Source organism: Schistocerca americana, chromosome 3, assembly GCF_021461395.2.
Source record: "Schistocerca americana isolate TAMUIC-IGC-003095 chromosome 3, iqSchAmer2.1, whole genome shotgun sequence".
In the NCBI taxonomy this organism is placed as follows: Eukaryota; Metazoa; Arthropoda; class Insecta; order Orthoptera; family Acrididae; genus Schistocerca; species Schistocerca americana.
This window is the reverse complement of record NC_060121.1, coordinates 170256108-170277798: the sequence shown is the minus strand read 5'-3', so window position 1 is coordinate 170277798 and position 21691 is coordinate 170256108. Positions and strand designations below refer to the sequence as shown.

Genomic DNA, 21691 nt, shown 5'->3' with positions numbered 1-21691 from the left:
GCAACCACGCGAGAACCCGAAATGACTGTGCCGAAAATTGTGTCGGTACAATCTTCAATAAACCCAGTGCAAACCTCAATTGCTGAGGATACTGATTTGTTATCCAAGATGATGTCGAATTTGACCGTCATATCACAAGGGACTAACGTAATAGCGAATAAGGTACAAGCATTGGAAACTGCGCAAATTAATTTTGCAACAGAACGACCCAGTTTTGCAAATGATATAATAACTATGCAAACTAATTTTGCTACAGTACAGTACACTTTCCCTCAGGAGAAATCCGAAAAACTAAAAGCAATAATTGTAAGCAAAACAGAGTCACTTGATGGCCAGTCAAACACAACTCATCGTCACACAAGAACAGCAATACAAAGAATTAACAACCAAATACGCAGATATATCGTCAAGATAAAGTAAGTAATCAAGTGCAAGAAGTTACCCGTGTACAGAACACCATTGCACAGCAAGTGACTACAATCAAGCACGAAAACGAGCAAGCAATCCTTGATCTGACGCGGAGGATAGACACTCTTAGTCTCGAAGGTGAGAAACAAATAGAGAAACGTTTCAACGAACATAAGATTGTTTTTTCTAAAGACATAGAGGAATGGGCGAAAGTGCAAACCTAGACGGTGAGAAATTATGTGGATCAAACCTTGGCAGAAACGGTTGCTAACGTACAAGTTAACAACGAGACTGCACAAGGACAACTTAAATCAGAAATTCAAGAGATTAAACAAAATGTAGGAGAAGAATTTCCTGCTTGGAAGGCAAAGATTGAAATTGAACTCAAAGCATGCCAGCAAGGTTTAGTTAATACTAGAGGGGCGTCTGTTACCTGCAGTTTATCAAAAGCAGACGTTATTCCTGACGAAATCAGCGAAACCGAATTCATGTAACAATATCCATGTATTTGTGCGTATTCACGATCACCATAGCAACGGAAGCGTATAGTGTGAAAGCAGTTTCACCCATCGTGGTCTCACGGTCGCATTCTCGCTTCCCAAGCACGGGGTCCCGGGTTCTATTTCCGGCGGGATCAGGGATTTTCACCTGCCCCGAGATGGCTGGGCGTCTGTGTTGTCCTCATCATTTCATTATCATTCATGCAAGTGGCAAGATTGGACTGAGAAAAGATTGGGAATTTGTACGGACACTGATAACTGCGCAGTTGAGTGTCACACAATCCAAACATCATCATCATCATCATCATTATCATCATCACCCATCGCCCTGTGTCCCACCAACGGTATATGTAGTCACTACAACAGAACACACACACACACACACACACACACACACACACACACACACACACACACAGTCACTCACACATATAAATCCACAACACAAGGTGGTGTGGGAAACCTCTCAGTATAAAAGGCTCAGTATAGGCAAAATGCAAATAACACTAAATGAAGATAGCTGAGTGATTTCATAACAGCACGGTATGTATAAACTTGTACCCATGTTAGATGTAAATAAGTTGGAAAACAGTAATGCTAGACAAAGTGGTAGACAAGTTTACTTCCATATCTTCTTAAGCTCGCTTCTCCGATGCCAGGTTCTCTACCACAAATTGTTCAGTGGAGCATTCTCTATGTCCTGTTACAGTTTTCCACGGTCCTACGGAAACACCATGCATACCCTCCACTGTTAGTGCTGCCACCTGCCATCTGTGACCTATTATCGCATTCTGACGTCGAAAATACGTTGTGCTCACATTAATGTGACTCCACCGTGTATAAAATTTCATCTTTTGCAATCCTACCTGATGTTGCAGTTTTAAAGCCTAGCAGTCTAAAATGTGATTAGTCTACAGCCTTTAGTGATGATGATGATGAAGTCCCATACTCCGAGGAGCGTAAGGAACAATGCGGGAGACCCGCACCGCCGACTAGGCAAGGTCATAGCGGAGGTGGTTTGCCATTGCCTTCCTCCGACCGTAATGAGGATGAATGATGATGATGAAGACAACACAAGAACACCAAGTCATCTCGAGGCAGGGAAAAATCCCTGACCCAACCGGGAATCGAACCCGGGACCCCGTGCGCAGGAAGCGAGAACGCAGTATTCAACTATGATTAGGATTACAGCGTCTCACAATAGACACAGTAATCTGTAGAATGTGCGTGAACATGTAATTGATGCATGAACCATGAACCAATTGACGAATTGGTAAAAGTGGTTACTACATGTGTGGCCTTAAGTTTACCGTTATGAGAGCGGTGAAGTGGCTAGGCAGGCTTACCCAGGACGTGAACGGAGTCGGTGTTCTGCAGCGGGTTGTCGGACAGGTCCAGCCGCTGCAGCTCGGCCAGCGCCTGCAGCCCCGCCGGCACGTCCTGCAGCGAGTTGTGGTGCAGCACCAGAGAGCGCAGCCGCGGCACCAGCCCGAAGTCCGCTGCCAACACAACAGCACCACGGTCACCACCCACTGCATCCCGTCCCACAGGGCAGCCGTGCCGCAGCTGCAGTCCGGCGCTACGACTTAACAGCTTCGGTAACAATCTGTACTCAGGCGATCGTGGTAAATTAGCCAATGGCAATAGCAGTTCAAAGCATAACTGGGATAGCAACCAGAGCCAAAAAATGAGACGGTACAAACGAATGTAACCGCTTCCCAACTCTTTGAACACATCCTGCCTTAATCTACACATCTGGAATGTGACATCATTGACTGTATCCAGAATGAGATTTTCAAGTCTGCAGCCGAGTGTGCGCTGATATGAAACGACGAGACGAGGTACTGGCAGAAGTGAAGTTGTTGAGGACGGGGCGTGAGTCGTGCTTGGGTAGCTCAGTTGGTAGAGCACTAGCCCACGACTCTCGGTCCGGCACACAGTATTAATCTGTCAGGAAGTTTCGTCATTGACTGTATCTGATCAAAAAGTATGTACACGCTTATTAGTCGACATCTTTTGACTGCTTGAACTCTGCTGACGGACTTCCCATGTGGTGTACGAATGTCTGCGAACAAATTTTGTAAAAACTTTTTTCTTCTTCAAAACATTCAAGAGACTGTCTTGAATAGTTGATTTAGAGATGTTAGTTCGTTGCCCCATCACTGACACTGGGCAGTCTTGTTGTTGCCCCCTGTTGTGGTGAACTTGTAAAAAGTTGCGACAACGTGACACCAAGACTCTGCTGACAGCCTTTTGCCTGAAGATGACGAGTAGGAAGTTCATCGAAACGTTGGTTGTTGACGTCACGACTCGTCTATAACCCGGGAAGATTCATCAATGTTCAAAAATATTTTATAAATTATCTGTTATGTATTATAAATTATTACTTATTATGTATTATAAATTGTATAAGTCTAGTAAGTATCAAATATGGATCAGGAACCAACAGTGATTTTAAAAAAATGGAAAGAGGGAAACGGGTTATGACAATACAATGAACATATTAATAACGGAAATATATTCGTGAAAAGAAACTGCGATAATTGTGAACATTTGCATGTAAAAATTTTTCGATCAATTTTCGTATAATTTTTTGTAGAAGAAATCATGATCGCCTTTCTTTGTGAGCATTGACTTCCTGCGATGAACGTTTCATAACTGGGACTCACAGTCATGTAAAAATTTTTGAAATCATGTTTACGCCAGTGACTTTTAAACTTTTTATGTCCATTATTGCAATTTCAGCCTTAGGCCATTATCAGGTACAGATGTTTTGGCTTTAACCCATGTCAACTTTATACACGCCGACACATTTATATTTCGCTGTTATTAGTGATGGTGGAACAAACATGTGTATGTACATACTGTGCTGTTTTACGATATATGGACATGTGTGCTCGCATTACTTAGCAGCGTTACGAATATATACAACAGCAATTAACAACGACATATAAATGTGTCAGCGTGTATAAAGTTGACATAGTTTAAAGCCAAAACATCTGCACTTGATAATGCCCTAACCCCGAAATTGCAACACTGGAAACAAAAAGCTTAGGAGTCACTGGCGTAAACATGATGTCTTTCAAAAATCTTCCTGCGATGCTCTTGGCAGGAGAAGTTATTGGTGTGCGCAGGCCCTCCTGCCTGTTGTCACTTGAATTCTCGATCACGGACTTCAGTCGCGCGAACGATGTGAACGCCAAACGTCGAGAATGTACTGATTGCTGTGTAGATCTTTTAGGCTATCATAACATCATATTACCTAATGTTTTCCATAATAGTTAATTCTCGTATTTATGAGACCTTGCGATTTGAGTATTTTTGGAACCTTATAGCTTTTACAAATTTTTATTTTTCATATTCGCAACTAGTGAGCTCAGATCTGCAGTTATGTTAAAGTTATATTTGTGTTAAGAAACTTTTTTATTAATTTGAAGTTGGGGCCATAACAGTGTTTTTCTTTTAAAATTTTTTGAGTCATTCTCATTGCTTTAAGACAATTGAATAATCGGTGCAGATCACCGCCATCTGCAAATACTAATTATTCATTGTGTTGTTAGCAGTGCTCTGTTCCATATAGATATATATGTTTACCTTGTATATGTTATCTGTACATATGTCATAATCTTGTCAACATTGTTGTCACCTTATGCATAACTAACGTCAAACAACTGCTTGTGCTCAAGTTGTCAGTAATGCAGTGCACAATTTTCGCAGTACTCCACTTGAAAGCTACCACGCGGCCCAAGGTGGAACAGTGAAATTCTGTGAATAAATAGTTTTTACCAACTGGAGAGGTATAGGAATGGTTTGCAGGGCACATGGGCTGCTGAAGTGGAATACTGAATGCATCTGAGGACACGAAAATTTATTTTCACCACGTTAATTAACGTGGGGGAAAAAGACATTCCGGAGGGCTGAATAGAAGGCCTCTCCAGTTTGTCTGACGAACCGGTTTCAGGCTCTGTTTCCGGCTGATACTGATCTTCGGCCGGACATGGCTGCTTGTCCTGTTCCAGAGGCCGTCCCTCAGTCTGTAAGATCCGGGCAGTCGCAGAGGGTGGGCTTACTGGTAGTTGGGAGCTCCAACGTCAGGCGGGCAATGTCAGGCGCGTAATGGTGCTCCTTAGGGATATGGCAGCAAGAGAGGGGAAGAAAACCAATGTGCACTCCGTGTAGATACCAGGGGGAGTCATTCCAGATGTGAAAAGGGTCCTTCCGGATGCCATGAAGGGTACAGGGTGCACCCATGTCAGCACCAATGATGTGTGTCGCTATGGATCGGAGGAAATCCTCTCTGGCTTCCGGCGGCTATCTGATTTGGTGAAGACTGCCAGTCTCGCTAGCGGGATGAAAGCAGAGCTCACCATCTGCAGCATCGTCGACAGAATTGACTGCGGAACTTTGGTACAGAGGGTCTGAATCAGAGGCTGAGACGGTTCTGCGACCGTGTGGGCTGCAGAATCCTCGACTTGCCCCATAGGGTGGTGGGGTTTCGGGTTCCGCTGGATAGGTCAGGAGTCCACTACACACAGCAGGCGGCTACACAGGTAGCAGGGGTTGTGTGGCGTGTACTGGGCGGTTTTTTAGGTTAGATGGCCTCGGGAAAGTACAGAAAGGGCAACAGCCTCAAAGGCTGCGGGGCAAAGTCAGGACATGCGGGGACCAAGCAGCAAGCAGCGGTATTGTAATTGTGAACTGCATTGGCAAGGTACAGGAACTTCAAGCGCTGATAGAAAGCACCGAAGCTGAAATCGTTATAGGTACAGAAAGCTGGCTGAAGCCAGAGATAAATTCTGCCGAATTATTATCCGCGGATGACGCGTTCCATGCGGCTGTTCGCGTATAATGCTTTAGTATACAGAGACGTTGAAGCATTAGAAAATTGCAGCGAAATGCAGGAAGATCTGCAGCGGATAGGCACTTGGTGCAGGGAGTGGCAACTGACCCTTAACATAGACAAATGTAATGTATTGCGAATACATAGAAAGAAGGATCCTTTATTGTATGATTAAATGATAGCGGAACAAACACTGGTAGCAGTTACTTCTGTAAAATATCTGGGAGTATGCATGCGGAACGATTTGAAGTGGAATGATCATATAAAATTGATTGTTGTTAAGGCTTGTGCCAGGTTGAGATTGATTGGGAGAGTCTTTAGAAAATGTAGTCCATCAACAAAGAGGTGGCTTACAAAACACTCGTTCGACCTATGCTTGAGTATTGCTTATCAGTGTGGGATCCGTACCAGGCGGGATTGACATAGGAGATAGAGAAGATCCAAAGAAGAGCGGCGCGTTTCGTCACAGGGTTATTTGGTAAGCGTGATAGCGTTACGGAGATGTTTATCAAGCTCAAGTGGCAAACTCTGCAAGAGAGGCGCTCTGCATCGCGGTGTAGCTTGCTGCTCAGGTTTCGAGAGGGTGCGTTTCTGGAGGAGGTATCGAATATATTGCTTCCTCCTACTTATACCTCCCGAGGAGATCACGAATGTAAAATTAGAGAGATTCGAGCGCGCACGGAGGCTTTCCGGCAGTCGTTCTTCCCGCGAACCATACGCGAGTGGAACAGGAAATGGAGGTGGTGACAGTGGCACGTAAAGTGCCCTCCGCCACACACTGTTGGGTGGCTTGCGGAGTATAAATGTAGATGTAGATGTTCATTTTTGTTTTCTGTGAATTGGTTTGAAATTTCTGCTAATGTTCAACTACATATAGTTTCGCCGCTACTAGGGAAAGGATCACACACAAATCGAAGTGGAACTAAAAACTCTTAAAGAAATGAGTAGCTAGTGCTGCAAAACTTGTTTTTAATCTAATACTAGGATAGCGATACCAAAATCTTTTCATGCAGATGATGCAGATGACAAGAACTCTTTTATCCCATATCTACTACAATGTATTATATAGACATACGTGTAGCTGGATGGACGCAATGACGCGTTGCTGCACATGTTGGATATAGTATATCGGTGGTGTGTCACTGTTTCAGTAGTAGCCGGTGGAACATTGCCATACTGTGGCCCAACTTCTGGACGTGCACGTAGTACACACACACACGCACACACACACCAAGATCAACGCATTGTGAAAGTAGCAATAATCGACCGAACATCATGGAGGGAAGAAATCTGGACACATGATTCACCTGATGTACCACCAGGGACCACTGGGTACCGCCTACTTGTGGCAGGATTAAGATCAAGTGTGGCTCTGGCCACGTTACCACTGACACCACGACGCCGTCAATCAGGGTTACTCTGGTGTTGTGAGAAACTTGACTGGAGAGTGCAGGGCACCATATTGACTTCAGTGGTGAGAGTAGGTTCTGTCTGTATGACAGTGACGGATGTACACGTGATCAGCGTGGAACTGGTGAGTGTGCTATTCACGATGCACGGGTGTCACCCCAGGCTTCACGGTGTGGCGGGTAAGCAGTCGCAGTTCGTGGTCACATTTGGTGTTTCTGCAGGGTAAAGTAACCATTACCCACTATAAAATGGTTCAAATTGCTCTGAGCACTATGGGACTTAACTTCTGAGGTCATCAGTCCCCTAGAACTTAGAACTAATTAACCTAACTAACCTAAGGACATCACATACATCCATGCCCGAGGCAGGATTCGAACCTGCGACTGTAGCGGTCGCGCAGTTCCAGACTGTAGCGCCTAGAACCGCTCGGCCACTCCGGCCGGCTAGCCACTATAATGCATAGGCTGTTACGCCCATCCCCCTGTCACTTCTTCGACAGGAAGGTGATGTACTTCTTCAGAAGGAGAATGAACGTCCACAAACAGTCTCTCCAGGGTGCACAACAACTTTTCTTACTCAAGATGACCAGATCTCATGTATGGGACGTGGAGAAGCGGATACCCGTTCACCAGAGCATACAAGTGCCATTGCCGAATTGCAATAAAAAGTGCAAAGTGCTTGAAAAAATCTACCGCAGGATGCCATTGGGCATCGTTTGCACTAGAGAGTATTCGGCTGCGTTTCGGCCAGAGGGGGTGGGGGGGGGGGGTGGTTGTACACTATGTACTAATGAGATTGTTTTGGCACTCTTCACTGTGAGGAGTTTGTTTCATTTGAAATTGTCATCACATATTCCCACAATGATGAACTACCTATCACGTCACTTGGCAATAAAATGACCTGAGCCTTGAGGGTGCTGCATTTTTTTCCGGCGGTATATGCTGCAGGATTTGTTTCAGAAATTGAAGAAAGTAAACCATGATGGCGACCACACAAGTGGCCTTTTATACGATTACACAGACAGGCCTTATGCACTACGAGGACTGTAATAATTGCTACGACGGGTTACTTGCCCGTATATAAAGGTTTGGTCCAGCCGCGGCTCACTTACTGATGTTGACGTTGGCGATGCGGCAGCTGGCGAGGTCCAGGTCGGTGAGCAGGGGCTGCTCGGAGAGCTGGAGCGGCGCGTCGCTCCAGTTGCCGCCGTGCAGCGCCACGGAGTGCGCGTTGGTGCCGGCCAGCAGGTCCAGCACCTGCTGCAGCTGCAGCTCCACCTCGCCGTTCACCTCTGCGCGAAGCTTCGTCAGCTCGGCGCCCAGCTGCCAGCAGCGAGAGGTGGCCCTCACATCAACTGTGCCTATGCGACGCCCTCGCAGTACTACTTTTATGAACTTATTTTAGTGTTTTTGTTTTTGTATTGTTTTGTACCTTATTTGTCAAACTGTGTTGGTTGCTTATTGTATTTCCGACATGAAGTAAATCAATGGACTCAGTCACACAAAGCAGTCAGTACTGTTGTATGCGATTTGGTTTATATCGATTCAATTACTCCTATTCACCACTGTACGGAGAGCATTCGTAGAATGTACCAATTATAGCGCAAACTACGCTTGGATAGCATACGACATTGTAACAGGCAGTACTAGAAGACTGGATGCAAATGAATGGTATGCTATATGTACTAAAGTCACCTAAATATTTGAACCATGTAACGTTTGCGTTAAAAGAAACTGATGCTAAATATGAAAAAAAGAAATGCGTATAAATAAATAAAACTACAACTATTCACTTTTTTGAATAGTTATTTATTATTCAATGAAAAGATTTTCGAACCTTTCCAGGTTCATCTTCACGTGGTTTCCTGGAAGTTACATCACTATTTCGAGCATAATGCTGGGTGATGGCTCTGTGACAAGAAGATGGAACACGCTTTAACGTATCGCCATGAGTATTGTCTGTCGATATGGATTCAAAATTTTAGTTTTGTACTTACTGCAACCTTATGAGCCCTTTTTCTGTTGGTGTCCATCTGTCTGTTTCCATTTTGATGGCCAGTTGATACATCGTTTCACACACATTTACACAATCTGTATGCATTGACACTGTTATGGCGAAACTCTGCCAACATCCACTATGCGCTATACAACTGTTGCTTGTTTTAAAGCTCTTGACAAAAATATATTACATAGGCTACTTTGCTCAGAGATGTCATTTGTTTTGTTTGTATGTATTAAAGGCGATGTATGGGCAAATACTTTAATGATACTTGTGTTAACATTAAGGCTCAAAATAAACGAAATAAATAAAGCAATTACTACAAGTACAAGCTTCAAGTGATCTGATGTCTGTTCATATATTAACATATAATACAATAAATTTAGGAACAAATACTTCAATCAAAATTGGCATTAACATGAATGCCCAGGAATAAAACAGTACAGAGTTATAGTATTTGCAATGGCATGCAGCTGTTTGTATGACCATGAAATTTATACTTAAATTTTAAACAATAACAAAACTTCAAATGAACTGCTGACTTATTTCTGCTTTCAGATTAACATGATATGGATTATTAGTAAGGATAGATTCTGTTTATTTTAACTGAAGGTAATATGTTTAAAAATTATTGTGTTTGTAATGAAGTAAAGCTGTTTCTATGACCATACACTTTATCTTTAAAACCAAGAACTAATGTTCAAATGAACTGCCGAATATTCATGTTTTTTACATTAACATGGTCAGGAATAATAATAAAAGCAGATTCTCTTTTTTTCAGCTGGACGCAATATGTATAAACGTTATGCTTTTTGTAATGAACTGCAGCTATTTATATGACCATGAGCTTTAAATGTAGACTACGTGAATTTATATGTCAACAAAGAACGTCGTATCATCTCATATTGACATGAGAAAAAGGTAAGTGCTCTGAACGTGTTGGATACGGCAGCTCGTAATGGGTTTATACCAGTCTGTCTGTCTGTTCGAAGTGGTTTCTCTCATACTCGAATTAAGTTGCGTGTAAGAATCGTGAGCGGCCAGATCGTCTCTATGGTGAAGACCAGTGGGTCACTTAAATACATCACACACAAATGCTTTTTCTACGCCTGAGACTTAACACAGCCTTGTCAGTAGTAGCGATGGTGTTCACACCGACGTTATTCCTTTCTCCGTGGTGTCTGGGGCGATAAGAGCGGAAAGCGATGACATCTCTGTCGCACACACAGTAAACCATGTGCTCGGCTGTAGCGAACTGCACAGAAAAGAGGACCATTACGCAAGGAGCGTTCGAGCACGAGAAATTTGACCAGCTATGTCGATGACTGCAAGTAGATGAACTATATTGTCACTGGATGCATGCGCTATACGTTAGTGCGTTTTCACTTCCGATAGCGGAAACCTGTCTTGTACTTTGGGTTATAAAAATGGCAGCACCAATAAGAAAAGTACAATTAGCGGAAGAGAAGGCAGAACCAATGGCAATACCTGTTTTTAAGGACAACACCAACCAATGTAACTGCAGTGCTGATTGGCTGCAAGGTCGAACGCTATACACTTTTCTTTTTTCTTTCATTTGCCCTGAAATTATGTCATCAATAGGAAGGGTTGAATATTTCGCAATGGGCAGGTTGGTTACAGAACGGTGAATTTTTTCACCGCTTCGATTAGTAAGCGAGAGAACCATAAAGCCCATGTTTCGCGATCTTATATCGTAGCATTTGAGTGGGATACTTCAAAGCCTCCATTCTGTCATCATGGTATTTTCAGTTCTCCTTCGAATTTTCATGAATATAAAGGACACTCAGTTTCTGCGGAATATCTTCGTTTCAGACGTGATCCAGCCTGGACACCTTTAAGATATTCGTTAGGAATCTCGTACCTGTTGACCAGATCCTTGACTGAGGGTTTAGTAATAGAGTCCAGTCTTCACGTCCGTAGAGCAGGACAGGATATGCTACTACCTTGTAAAATTTAGATTTCGTGTCTTTGTTTCTGATGACGATGGAGCTTATCGCACATATCCTACAACTTATTAAGTCCTTAGCTTAAGTCATCTTCACGTCGCCAGCAGCCGATTTGGCTAATTACTGCAATTACTGCAATGGACAACATGTTTTGTTTAGACTGCGAATAAACTTATGTATTCATCACTGACGCGATTTCAGATGATATATTACTATGAAGTGCGCCAATCAACACTATTCCTTTTACGAGTATACCGTCCTAGTATAATACTTGTTTAAATGTATGGGCATATAATAAGACAAAAGTCTTCATCATTTATGTAAAATAATCTAATACTTCAAGCAACAGGCTAATTATCATATGATGTGTTGCGTTGTTTTACATAAATGGCAGGAAGATAATGGCCTTGTGAGGGTTATGGCATACTGCTGCGATAGCTATGCAAGCTGGTAAGAAAAATAGGTACTCCACATGATGATGACATATGGATGAGGAGTGTGGGAAAGAGATCAGAATGCTCTGAATTGTCCATGAGCGACGACAGAGAGGAGGCAGTACCGTTATCAGATTTGGCAACGAGATGCATAACTTCTATTATTAACATTAAATTTTAATAATAACCCACACTGATAATGTAACTAAAATTCCAAAAAATGGTTCAAATGGCTCTGAGCACTGTGGGACTTAACATCTGAGGTCATAAGTCCCCTAGAACTAGAACTAGTTAAACCTAACTAACCTAAGGACATCACACACATCCATGCCCGAGGCAGGATTCGAACCTGCGACCATAACGGTCGCGGGGTTCCAGACTGAAGCGCCTAGAACGGCTCGGCCACAGCGGCCGGCCCTAAAATTTCAGTAACTGCATATCGATCTGCAAAGATCAACAAAGGCAATAATTTAATGTTATGAATGATTGGTGGACTTAACCGACCAATCACAGAAGTGCATGCAGGTGGGAATAGAATAGCCAATTACAAATTCTAAGACTAGCATTCATGCAGGCAACAAGTGTGAACGAGTGGTAATTTTGTTAAGCAAAATTGAGCTGAAGTGTAATTTTGCCTCAGGAAACTGTATCAATTCTGGTTCTGCAATACACATTGTCAACATAAAGTTGATGCGTGCGACTGAAGAAACATGGAAACAGATGTCGTGAACATTATGATGCTCGAAGGGTGGTTGAGCCCTGCACGGCTCGTGTTCATGCCATTTATTGTTTATCATCTCATATTACGTACTGCCGCCTCGTTTTCTTATTCCATTTACTGGCGTCATTAACTTCCTGACTGGCTTGGCAATGAGCGGCAGCAGCAGCGCGTATCGATAAGTGCACTGTCGTACCATCTCTGGAGCGACCGATAGTATTTCCGGGTCGTCGTGTGTCTGGCAGTCAGTTGGAGACGAACCAGCAGCGCAGTCGGGACGTGGCAGCAGTGAAGTCGGGGACGGAGCGCTTCAGTGCTCGCCGAGCGCTGGCGATACACATGAACTGTCCGACGGAGGGAGATTGGAGCGGGACGACCGTTGGTTGGTTGCTCGGTTGGTCATCTCATCCACCGACCTGTATTTGGTCTTTTCATCGTTTCCGGGTCTGCGCGGTCGGTCGGTTGGCGTGGAGCAGCGAGGAAGTCTCCGTCGCGCGTTTCTGGCCGAGGCCACTGGCGGTGTGCACCCGTGGTTTTAGTGTGAGGTGCTGCTTGCGAGTGCCACGAAGTTCGTCGCCCACCGATCTTGGACATGAAAGTTGAGTCTTCACTAAAGCTATTATCGAGCCTCAACTGTTTACATTTCTTCGTTTCATCCGGGAAGTCGCTGTTGGTACATTTCCGCGAGCAACAACGTGTGTGTATTTAAGTCGGCTTAGATTCCAGCCGTCTTCCTATGCAGTTTAACTTTATTTATTCCCCGTTACTGAAGTTGACCTGCCGTAGCTTCCGCCTTGTGGCCGTTGACGTTCCGGTTACCTGCCCTGGTCGTTGACGTAATTTTAGGCAGTGTATGTTCATCGTCATGTTGTTGCTTTCCAGGGCGGCGTGTAGCTCTACAGCTGAGGTGTTGTTGATCGTTGCGGGCTCCAATATTCCGTGTGTCGTTGTACTGAGGTCTTGTGGTCGTTTGCTGGTTGCCTGAAGCTGAACTGATTTTGTTGATGGTCGGTCGGCTCTCTGTCGGTTGGGTTGCCTTCAGATTAAGAAGTCGTTGGACAGGCTGCCTGTCTCACCTAAATGGGCGTTAGTGTTACAATCTCAGGACGACCCGTGGAAACTACCGGGCGCCGTTCCTTGTGTGTTCAAATGGCTCTGAGCACCATGGGACTTAACTTCTGAGGTCATCAGTCTCCTAGAACTTAGAACTACTTAAACCTAACTAACCTAAGGACATCACACACATCCATGCCCGAGGCAGGATTCGAACCTGCGACCGTAGCGGTCGCCCAGCTCCAGACTGTAGCGCCTAGAACCTCTCGGACACTCCGGCCGGCCCTTGTGTGAAATAGTAATTTCCCTGTCTGAATTTTAGTTATTTGGTTGATGTGTGTCCTTCAGCCAAGTATCAATATCTCTTAAATTAATGTTCTTGTCTTGCGCTTAAGGCACAAGATAGTTCTCCTTTTGTACGGACCTTCAGCCCAATTTTGCATGAAATGTTTTAAGATAAGGCCTTCTGCCTCTTGATTGAAACTCTTCTTATTGCTTAATAAGGGGCCTCCAGCCAAGTTCCATTAAAATTAAATTGCTAAGGCATTCAGCCTGTTTAGATTGAAGATTCAGAAAATATTCTTGAGTGAAACCTCCAGAAGAACATTGTATTTCAATTTCTTGCTTAGGCCTAGTGTCTTGGATTTTGAGTATGGCCTTCAGCCGAGCTAAAGTTAATCAAAGGAGGTCGATTAAAGTTTTGAGTTTTTTGCAACCTTGTTGTAATACTGTGTGTTGATAAATAAAGTTTGTATGTTGAGTACAACTGACAGCAACTTAGTTTGGCCCCTTTCCACAACCCAATCCGCTCTGTCCTGCTAGGTCAGGCATTTCAGCGGTATTCACATTCAGCGATCGTTCCTTTGATTAACGAGTTCAAACTGCCTTTCGTAACGGGTTGATTGTGAAGACGCAATTTTTTCATTTTGCTTTGTATTAATGAATTTGATGGCATCCCATGTACGGAAACATTATTGTAGCAGTGTTTTTTTTTTGTTTTTTTTTTGTTTGTGGTTTTAGGGCGCAAAACGTCTATGGTCATTAGCGCCCAACTTGTAGCAGTGTAGTAGTATCCCTGAAAGTCACTGCAACATTCACTGTCACACAGTTAGGAGCCAAGGTCTACAGAGAAGAAATTCAGTGGGGATAGCTTTAGAACATATGTGGTAAGCAAGCCCCACCAAATCCTACAGGGAAGAATTAAGTGTACTTTTCCTACAATTTAGCTTTGCAGTTCATTTGACGTAACACTCCGCGTCAAACCTTCCGCAGAGTACAACTTGCACCGACAGTGAGTCCGACGTAATAATGCGTAACGGCGGCAATCTGGTCTCTTTTTAAGAGGGGAAACGCCCTATCTTCTTAAAACGGATGATGTGAATTGACCCACTTCATAGTGACCTATCACTTGAGACTTGCTTAGGCGATCCAAATCGAGTTAATAGTGAATAAATAAATTTAATAAGTCTGGAGGAAACTGATCCCGCTTCTGTACTAATAATGGATCCAATTACAATACTGTGATAAGAAATTAATGCCGAACTGCAGTTGAGGAGAAAGGACAGAAATTCGATTGTAGTGGGGACGTAGAAACGACGGAGAGGCTTCGTCCACGCCGTAGCCCTCAGTGGTTCACAACCCCACAAAAGGCTACAGCAGTCCACTCACCCCACCACCACCCCACACCGAACCCTGGGTTATTGTGCGTTTCGTCCGCCAGTGGACCTCCCTGGGAACGTCTCACACCAGACAAGTGTAACCCAAATGTTTGCGTGGTAGAGTAATTATGATGCACGCGTTCGTGGAGACAGTGTTTGTGCAACAATCGCCTACGTAGTGTAACTGAGGCGGAATAAGGGGAACCAGGCCCCATTCGCCGAGGCAAATGGAAAACCGCCTTAAAAACCATCCAAAGGCTGGCAGGCAAACCGAACCTCGACACTAATCCGCCGGGCGGATTTGTGCCGGGACCGGCACGCCTTCCCTCTCGGGAAGCAGAGCGTTACACCGCGCGGCTAGCCGGGCGAGCGAAATTCGATTAAGATAACATTGATGCCCTTTGTGAAAGTGAGGAAAATCTACAAGACCTGTTGAATGGAAAGGTCTACAGATCACAGAATACAATCAGAATGTAGACTAGTAGTCTGTAGGAGCACCAGAAGTGAGACCAGTGACAAACTTAACATCAAAATATCCAGCATGTAGGAAAGCAAGTGAAAGAGTTCTGCTTCCATGGAGACAAACGCACACAGAGGAAGCAAGGTAAATATAAAAAGGAGGCACTAATCTTACAAAGAAAATTCTGGTAATTTACACTATCACATAAAAAGTATTCGCACACTATTAGTAGACATTAATACAGGCTATGTCGACCCTTCTCCGTTATCATGGCTTGAACTCAGCTGGACAGTAAGTTTCTGAATATCTGTGGAGGAATAGTATCCCATTCTTCCTCAAGAGACTGGGACACTGTGGCCTCAAGTGAAATATTACGTTGTAACCCATCCCAAAGGGGTTCCATTGCGTTCAGATCCAGATTCTGTGCAGGCCAGAACATTTCAGGAACTTTTTTGGCCACATAACATTGCTACACAGACGACACTTTTTGACAGGTGCATTGTCGTGCTGATCCAGTCACTGTCTCCGAACTGTTCTACTGTAGGCGGTACACATTGCGTGAAGTGTGTTCACATCATTGTCAAGCGCAGTAAAGGAATCACATCCTAATGGTGAAAAATACCCCCATACCGTAACATCTCCTCCTTTGAACTTTAATCTCGGCACTACACACGACTGCAGGCACCGTTCTGAAAGCGTTCGCAAGTACCAAAACCTGCCACAGGGTAAGCATGATTTATCACCCCAAATAACTCGTTTCCAGTGATTCACCGCACAGTGACGTCGGTCTTTACAACACCTCCAGCGTCGCTTAGCAATTTTTACAGAAATGTTTGGTTTCTGAGGAGCCCCTCGACTACTGTAGCTCATTCCTTTTAACTATCCACGCACAGTCATTGCGCTAGCTGGATTGCTAGTAACGCATTTGTAATTCACGAGTGATTCCTTCCACCGAGTTCTTGCCATTATTTTCTAACAGTCTTCCGCAATGGTTCCTGCTCGTAAGAACATAAAGTCTGCTTCGTCTTTATTTAGCTGGATTGTTCCTTCGCGTTTTCACTTCACAAGCACATCACCATTGGTCGACCTCGGAAGCTTTAGAAGCGTTTAAATGTCCGTGATGAATTTGGTTCACGTTCGACGTTGCTGAACTTTGCTGACCGACCCCCTGAACCATGCTGACCGACCCATTGCGCCATTAATGCTTCTCTGCTGATAACACAATACTCGTTGCTTCCTTTTGTACTTGCTGTTCAGCCTCTTGTGACAGTTGGTGGTGTCCGGATAATTTGGATCTAGATAGGTTGCCTTTCGGGCGCAGAATTGTATAGAAGTGAGTCGTTAAATGTGAAAAAAAGGCAGAAATGTAAACAGTAGAAACGCATGAGATCCAGTGTTGCAAAAGGATTCTGAAAATGAATTTGACTGATAAGATTGAAAGTTGTCCGTAGATTCGCTAAGGTAAGAAATATACTGACGGAAAAAACGTCACAATACAAACGAAAATAGGAAGGTGTCTTCGTACATCTGAAAGATGATTACTCATATTATACGCCAATCGCATAAGAGTGGCGCTAGAAGCGCCACCGTAAGGATGCAAACCAGGTTTGCTTTAAATACAGTCTGTAACAGTCATTGTGATTCGGCGTTGAGAGTGGATGTCAGTCGAGAATGCCTTTAAGGCGACAAAGACGCCATTATTATCATCTCAGTGAGTACGAATGGGGTCGTGTGATATGGCTATGAGAAGCTGGATGCTCGTTCTGTCATATCGCAGAAAGACTTGGCAGGAATGTAGCCACTGTAAACGATTGCTGACTGCGGTCGTTACGGTGGTGGTTAATGTTTAACGTCCCGTCGACAACGAGGTCATTAGAGACGGAGCGCAAGCTCGGGTTAGGGAAGGATTGGGAAGGGAAGCGGCCGTGCCCTTTCAAAGGAACCATCCCGGCATTTGCCTGAAACGATTTAGGGAAATCACGGAAAACCTAAATCAGGACGGTGGGAGACGGGATTGAGCCGTCGTCCTCCCGAATGCGAGTCCAGTGTGCTAACCACTGCGCCACCTCGCTCGGTGCGGTCGTTACATATACGGTCGCAAGGGGACTGGCCTCCGGACGTCCGCATGGCTCTGGCGAGAGGGAAGACTATCGTGTTCGGCGTATGGCTCCGGCCCATCGTAGAGAATCCGCAGCAATTGGGGCCACAATGACGCAACGGACTGTTTCAAATATTTTGCTTTAAGGACAGCTCCGAGACAGGTGGCCTGTGGCGTGCATTCCACTGACCACAAACCACCGTCACTGGCGACCTCACGATTGTCAAGGGAGAGATCATTGGAGGGCAAGGTGGAGGTCTAATGTGTTTCCGATGAAAGCTGATTATGCCTCAGTGCCATTCATGACTTAGAAGGAGACCAGTGAAGGGCCTGTAATCAACATGTCTGCATGCTGGACACAGTGGACCAACACCTAGAATTGTGGTCTGGGATGCGATTTCGTTTGAGAGCAGGAGCATTCTCCTGGCTATCCTACGAAACACTGGCTAAAAGTTTCTGCGTCAATCTGGTGGTTAGACCTATTGTACTGCCATTCATGAATAGCATTCCAGGGGGTATTTTCCAACAGAATAATGCTCCCCCATATACCTCTGTTGTGTTCCAACATGATCTACAGATTGTCAACATGTTGGCTTGGCCTGTTCGACCACCAGATATGTCACCAGTCGAACACATATGCGACATCATCGGACGAGAACTACAGCCTCATCTTCAAACAGCATTAACTGTCGCTGTATTGTCCGACCAAGTGCCACAGGCATGGAACTCCATCCCATAAACGGACATCCGGCACCTGTACAACACTGTGCGTACACCTTTCAATTCTACTACTGAACGCTGTGGCAGTTAGGCCTTCTAATAATGTGCCAGCATTTCGAATTTGTAATGGCGTATCTCTTGCTGACATAAACTGTGGTCTGGCAATGTCAATCACCAAAACATTCTATCTAGACAAATCTATTCGAGTAATTTCATTAATCTACATTTTTCCGCCACTGTATGTGAGAAACGCTAGTGTTGTTATAACAATGTTAAGTGGAGTAGATACTACACTGCTGGCCATTAAAATTGCTACACCACGAAGATGACGTGCTACAGACGCGAAATTTAACCGACAGGAAGAAGATGCTGTGATATGCAAATGATTAGCTTTTCGGAACACTGACACAAGGTTGGCGCCGGTGGCGACACCTACAACGTGCTGACATGAGGAACGTTTCCAACCAATTTCTCATACACAAACAGCAGTTGACCAGCGTTGCCTGGTGAAACGTTGTTGCGATGCCTCGTGTAAGGAGGAGAAATGCGTACCATCACGTTTCCGACTTTGATACAGGTCGGATTGTAGCCTATCGCGATTGCGGTTTATCGTATCGCGACATTGCTGCTCGCGTTGGTAGAGATCCAATACTGTTAGCAGAATATGGAATCGGTGGGTTCAGGAGGGTAATACGGAACGCCGTGTCTCGACCCCAACCGCCTCGTATCACTAGCAGTCGAGATGACAGGCATCTTATTCGCATGGCTGTAACGGATGGTGCAGCAACGTCTCGATCCCTGAGTCAACAGATGGGGACGTTTGCAAGACAACAACCATCTGCACGAACAGTTCGACGACGTTTGCAGCAGCATGGACTATCAGCTCGGAGACCATGGCTGCGGTTACCCTTGACGCTGCATCACAGACAGGAGCGCCTGCGATGCTGTACTCAACGACGAACCTGGGTGCACGAATGGCAAAACGTCATTTTTTCAGATGAATCTAGGTTCTGTTTACAGCATCATAATGGTCGCATCCGTGTTTGGTGACATCGCGGTGAACGCACATTGGAAGCGTGTATTCGTCATGGCCATACTGGCGTATCACCCGGCGTGATGGTAAAGGGGTGCCATTGGTTACACGTCTCGGTCACCTCTTGTTCGCATTGACGGCACTTTGAACAGTGGACGTTACATTTCAGATGTGTTACGACCCGTGGCTCTACCCTTCATTCCATCCATGCGAAACCCTACATTTCAGCAGGATAATGCACGAGCGCATGTTGCAGGTCTTGTACGGGCCTTTCTGGATATAGAAAATGTTCGACTGCTGCCCTGGCCAGCACATTCTCCAGATCTCCCACCAATTGAAAACGTCTGGTCAATGGTGGCCGAGCAACTGGTTGGTCACAATACGCCAGTCACTACTCTTGATGAACTGTGGTATCGTGTTGAAGCCGCATGGGCAGCTGTACCTCTACACGCCATTCAAGCTCTGTTCGATGCAATGCCCAGGCGCATCAAGGCCGTTATTACGGCGAGAGTTGGTTGTTCTGGGTACTGATTTCTCAGGTTCTATGCACCCAAATTGCGTGAAAATGTAATCACATGTCAATTCTAGTATAATATATTTGTCCAACGAATACCCGTGTATCATCTGCATTTGTTCTTGGTGTAGCAATAGTAATGGCCAATAGTGTACCTCATTCGATACTGTCGAGCTACGCTGTGCACACTTTCAGGACAGGGTGTGTGGGTACTCACCATGAGCGTGGCGTTGTGTATATAGTGGAGTCTGTTGAGCACGCCCTTCCTGGCGGCGGTCGCGTGCCGAATCACCGCCGTCACCAGCACCGTGTCCCGGTTCAGGCACGCCGACGGCCTGCAACACACCGCAGAACAGTGAGCAGGTGAGGCACAGAAAATCACTTAGTCTCCAGCTAGTGCCATCCAGCTCAGTTCATTCTCAAAACTAAAGACAGCGTCTGTTTAAAAAAATTGTTTAATTTTCTTACATGTAGGCCCTAAAGCACTGGTCAAAAGTACAGAAAAGTCCTATAAATACATGTCCGGAGACAAATACAATGTAGGCCACTAAATAGTCAACATCGTGAAGGTGGCGTGGAACAGACGTAAAACTGGCGTGACATGCTTGGATATGTACAGAGAGAGAGTGGAAATATAAAACATTCTAAGTGCCCATTTTTTCACTAAACTCCATTTCAGTGCTGCTGTGTCCCCGGCTGAGTCGTCTCTGCCATTAGGCAAGATTAGGCGGCCACCTAAGAGCGGCAAAATTTTAGGGGCGGTAGCGGGCGAAAAAAATTAATTTCAATTGAACAGAGAAAATATGAGCAAATGAGGGGAAAAGTGTATAATAAGAAAAATTAAAGCATCGAAATGTTTTCGAAAGCATAGGGAACAGTTGCTTAGTAATTCTTTACTTACTTTGACATCGCTTCTACCAACCTCAGAACTAAAGCAGCCGCTACTGAGTACGGATCGAACAATGGAAAGTGCTACTGCCTTCAGACAACCACAAAATCTATCCCTCACCGGGATTCGAATCTGGACTCATCTAGGACGAATGATCAGAAGCCAATCGCTTAGACCACTGCGCCTAAGAAAAATTGTAGTACCCTCAATGGAGCACTCAAACAAAGCATTATTTATTTATTTTATCGCAAGAAACTGAATGAGGAAAAAGATGAGAGTCATTTCTCATTGTAAAAATATTGCGATCAAAACAAGCTAAATGACACAACGACATTAAAATGTTTCAGAATGTCTCCCACAATATGGCATAAATTCTAAACTGAAGGATAAATTCATTCGTACCAGAAAATAGTTCCATACATTTATCTGCCCATTTGCTTGTAATTAAATAAAGTAAGTAATTGATGTCAAATTTGGATGGACTGACGTATTCAAGTGAGTTCTGTTTTAAAATTTGCAGCACATAATTCCCATTTTAATTGTTTGGGGAAATTTCAAAAATTGAAGACAAAAAATGAGAGACCGATGATTTTTGTTGTTCTCATTCACTTCTGAAGCAACGTAGGACAAAGCATGAAAATTAAAGACTATCGATAGGCAATGAGAACGGCTGGTGACCTTAGTTTAATGATTAAAAATATGACAGGACAGTTACAGTGTTGTCCCGTTGGATACTCATGGTGGTGGTGTGTGTATGTGTATGTGTGTGTGGAGGGGGGGGGGGATGGTTGGGGGAAGGAAATCGGGGAGACGGATGGTAAAGGGGCGTCATTTTTCAGTTCTCGCCTAGAGCAGAAAAACACCTAGCACCGGTTCTGGTCACCAGAACTCTGTTGCATACCCCTAGATTAGCTCCAAGTGAAACATTTCAATCATTCGTTATGTAACGTCTAGTAAGAAACAAAAACAACATATTATGTAGTAACGAGAA

At 44.5% G+C, this 21691-nt stretch overlaps 1 protein-coding gene across 1 annotated transcript in view; it reads right to left on the bottom strand.

Moving 5' to 3' along the window:
- Positions 1 to 21691, bottom strand: part of LOC124605949 (toll-like receptor 2) — a 345947-nt gene that overhangs the window by 172590 nt on the left and 151666 nt on the right. The window contains exons 4-6 of the mRNA XM_047137910.1: positions 20029 to 20146; positions 8270 to 8480; positions 2255 to 2407 (exon numbers count right to left, since the gene is read on the bottom strand). Coding sequence (XP_046993866.1) covers positions 2255 to 2407; positions 8270 to 8480; positions 20029 to 20146 — 482 coding nt within the window. The remainder of the gene's footprint in view (positions 1 to 2254; positions 2408 to 8269; positions 8481 to 20028; positions 20147 to 21691) is intronic.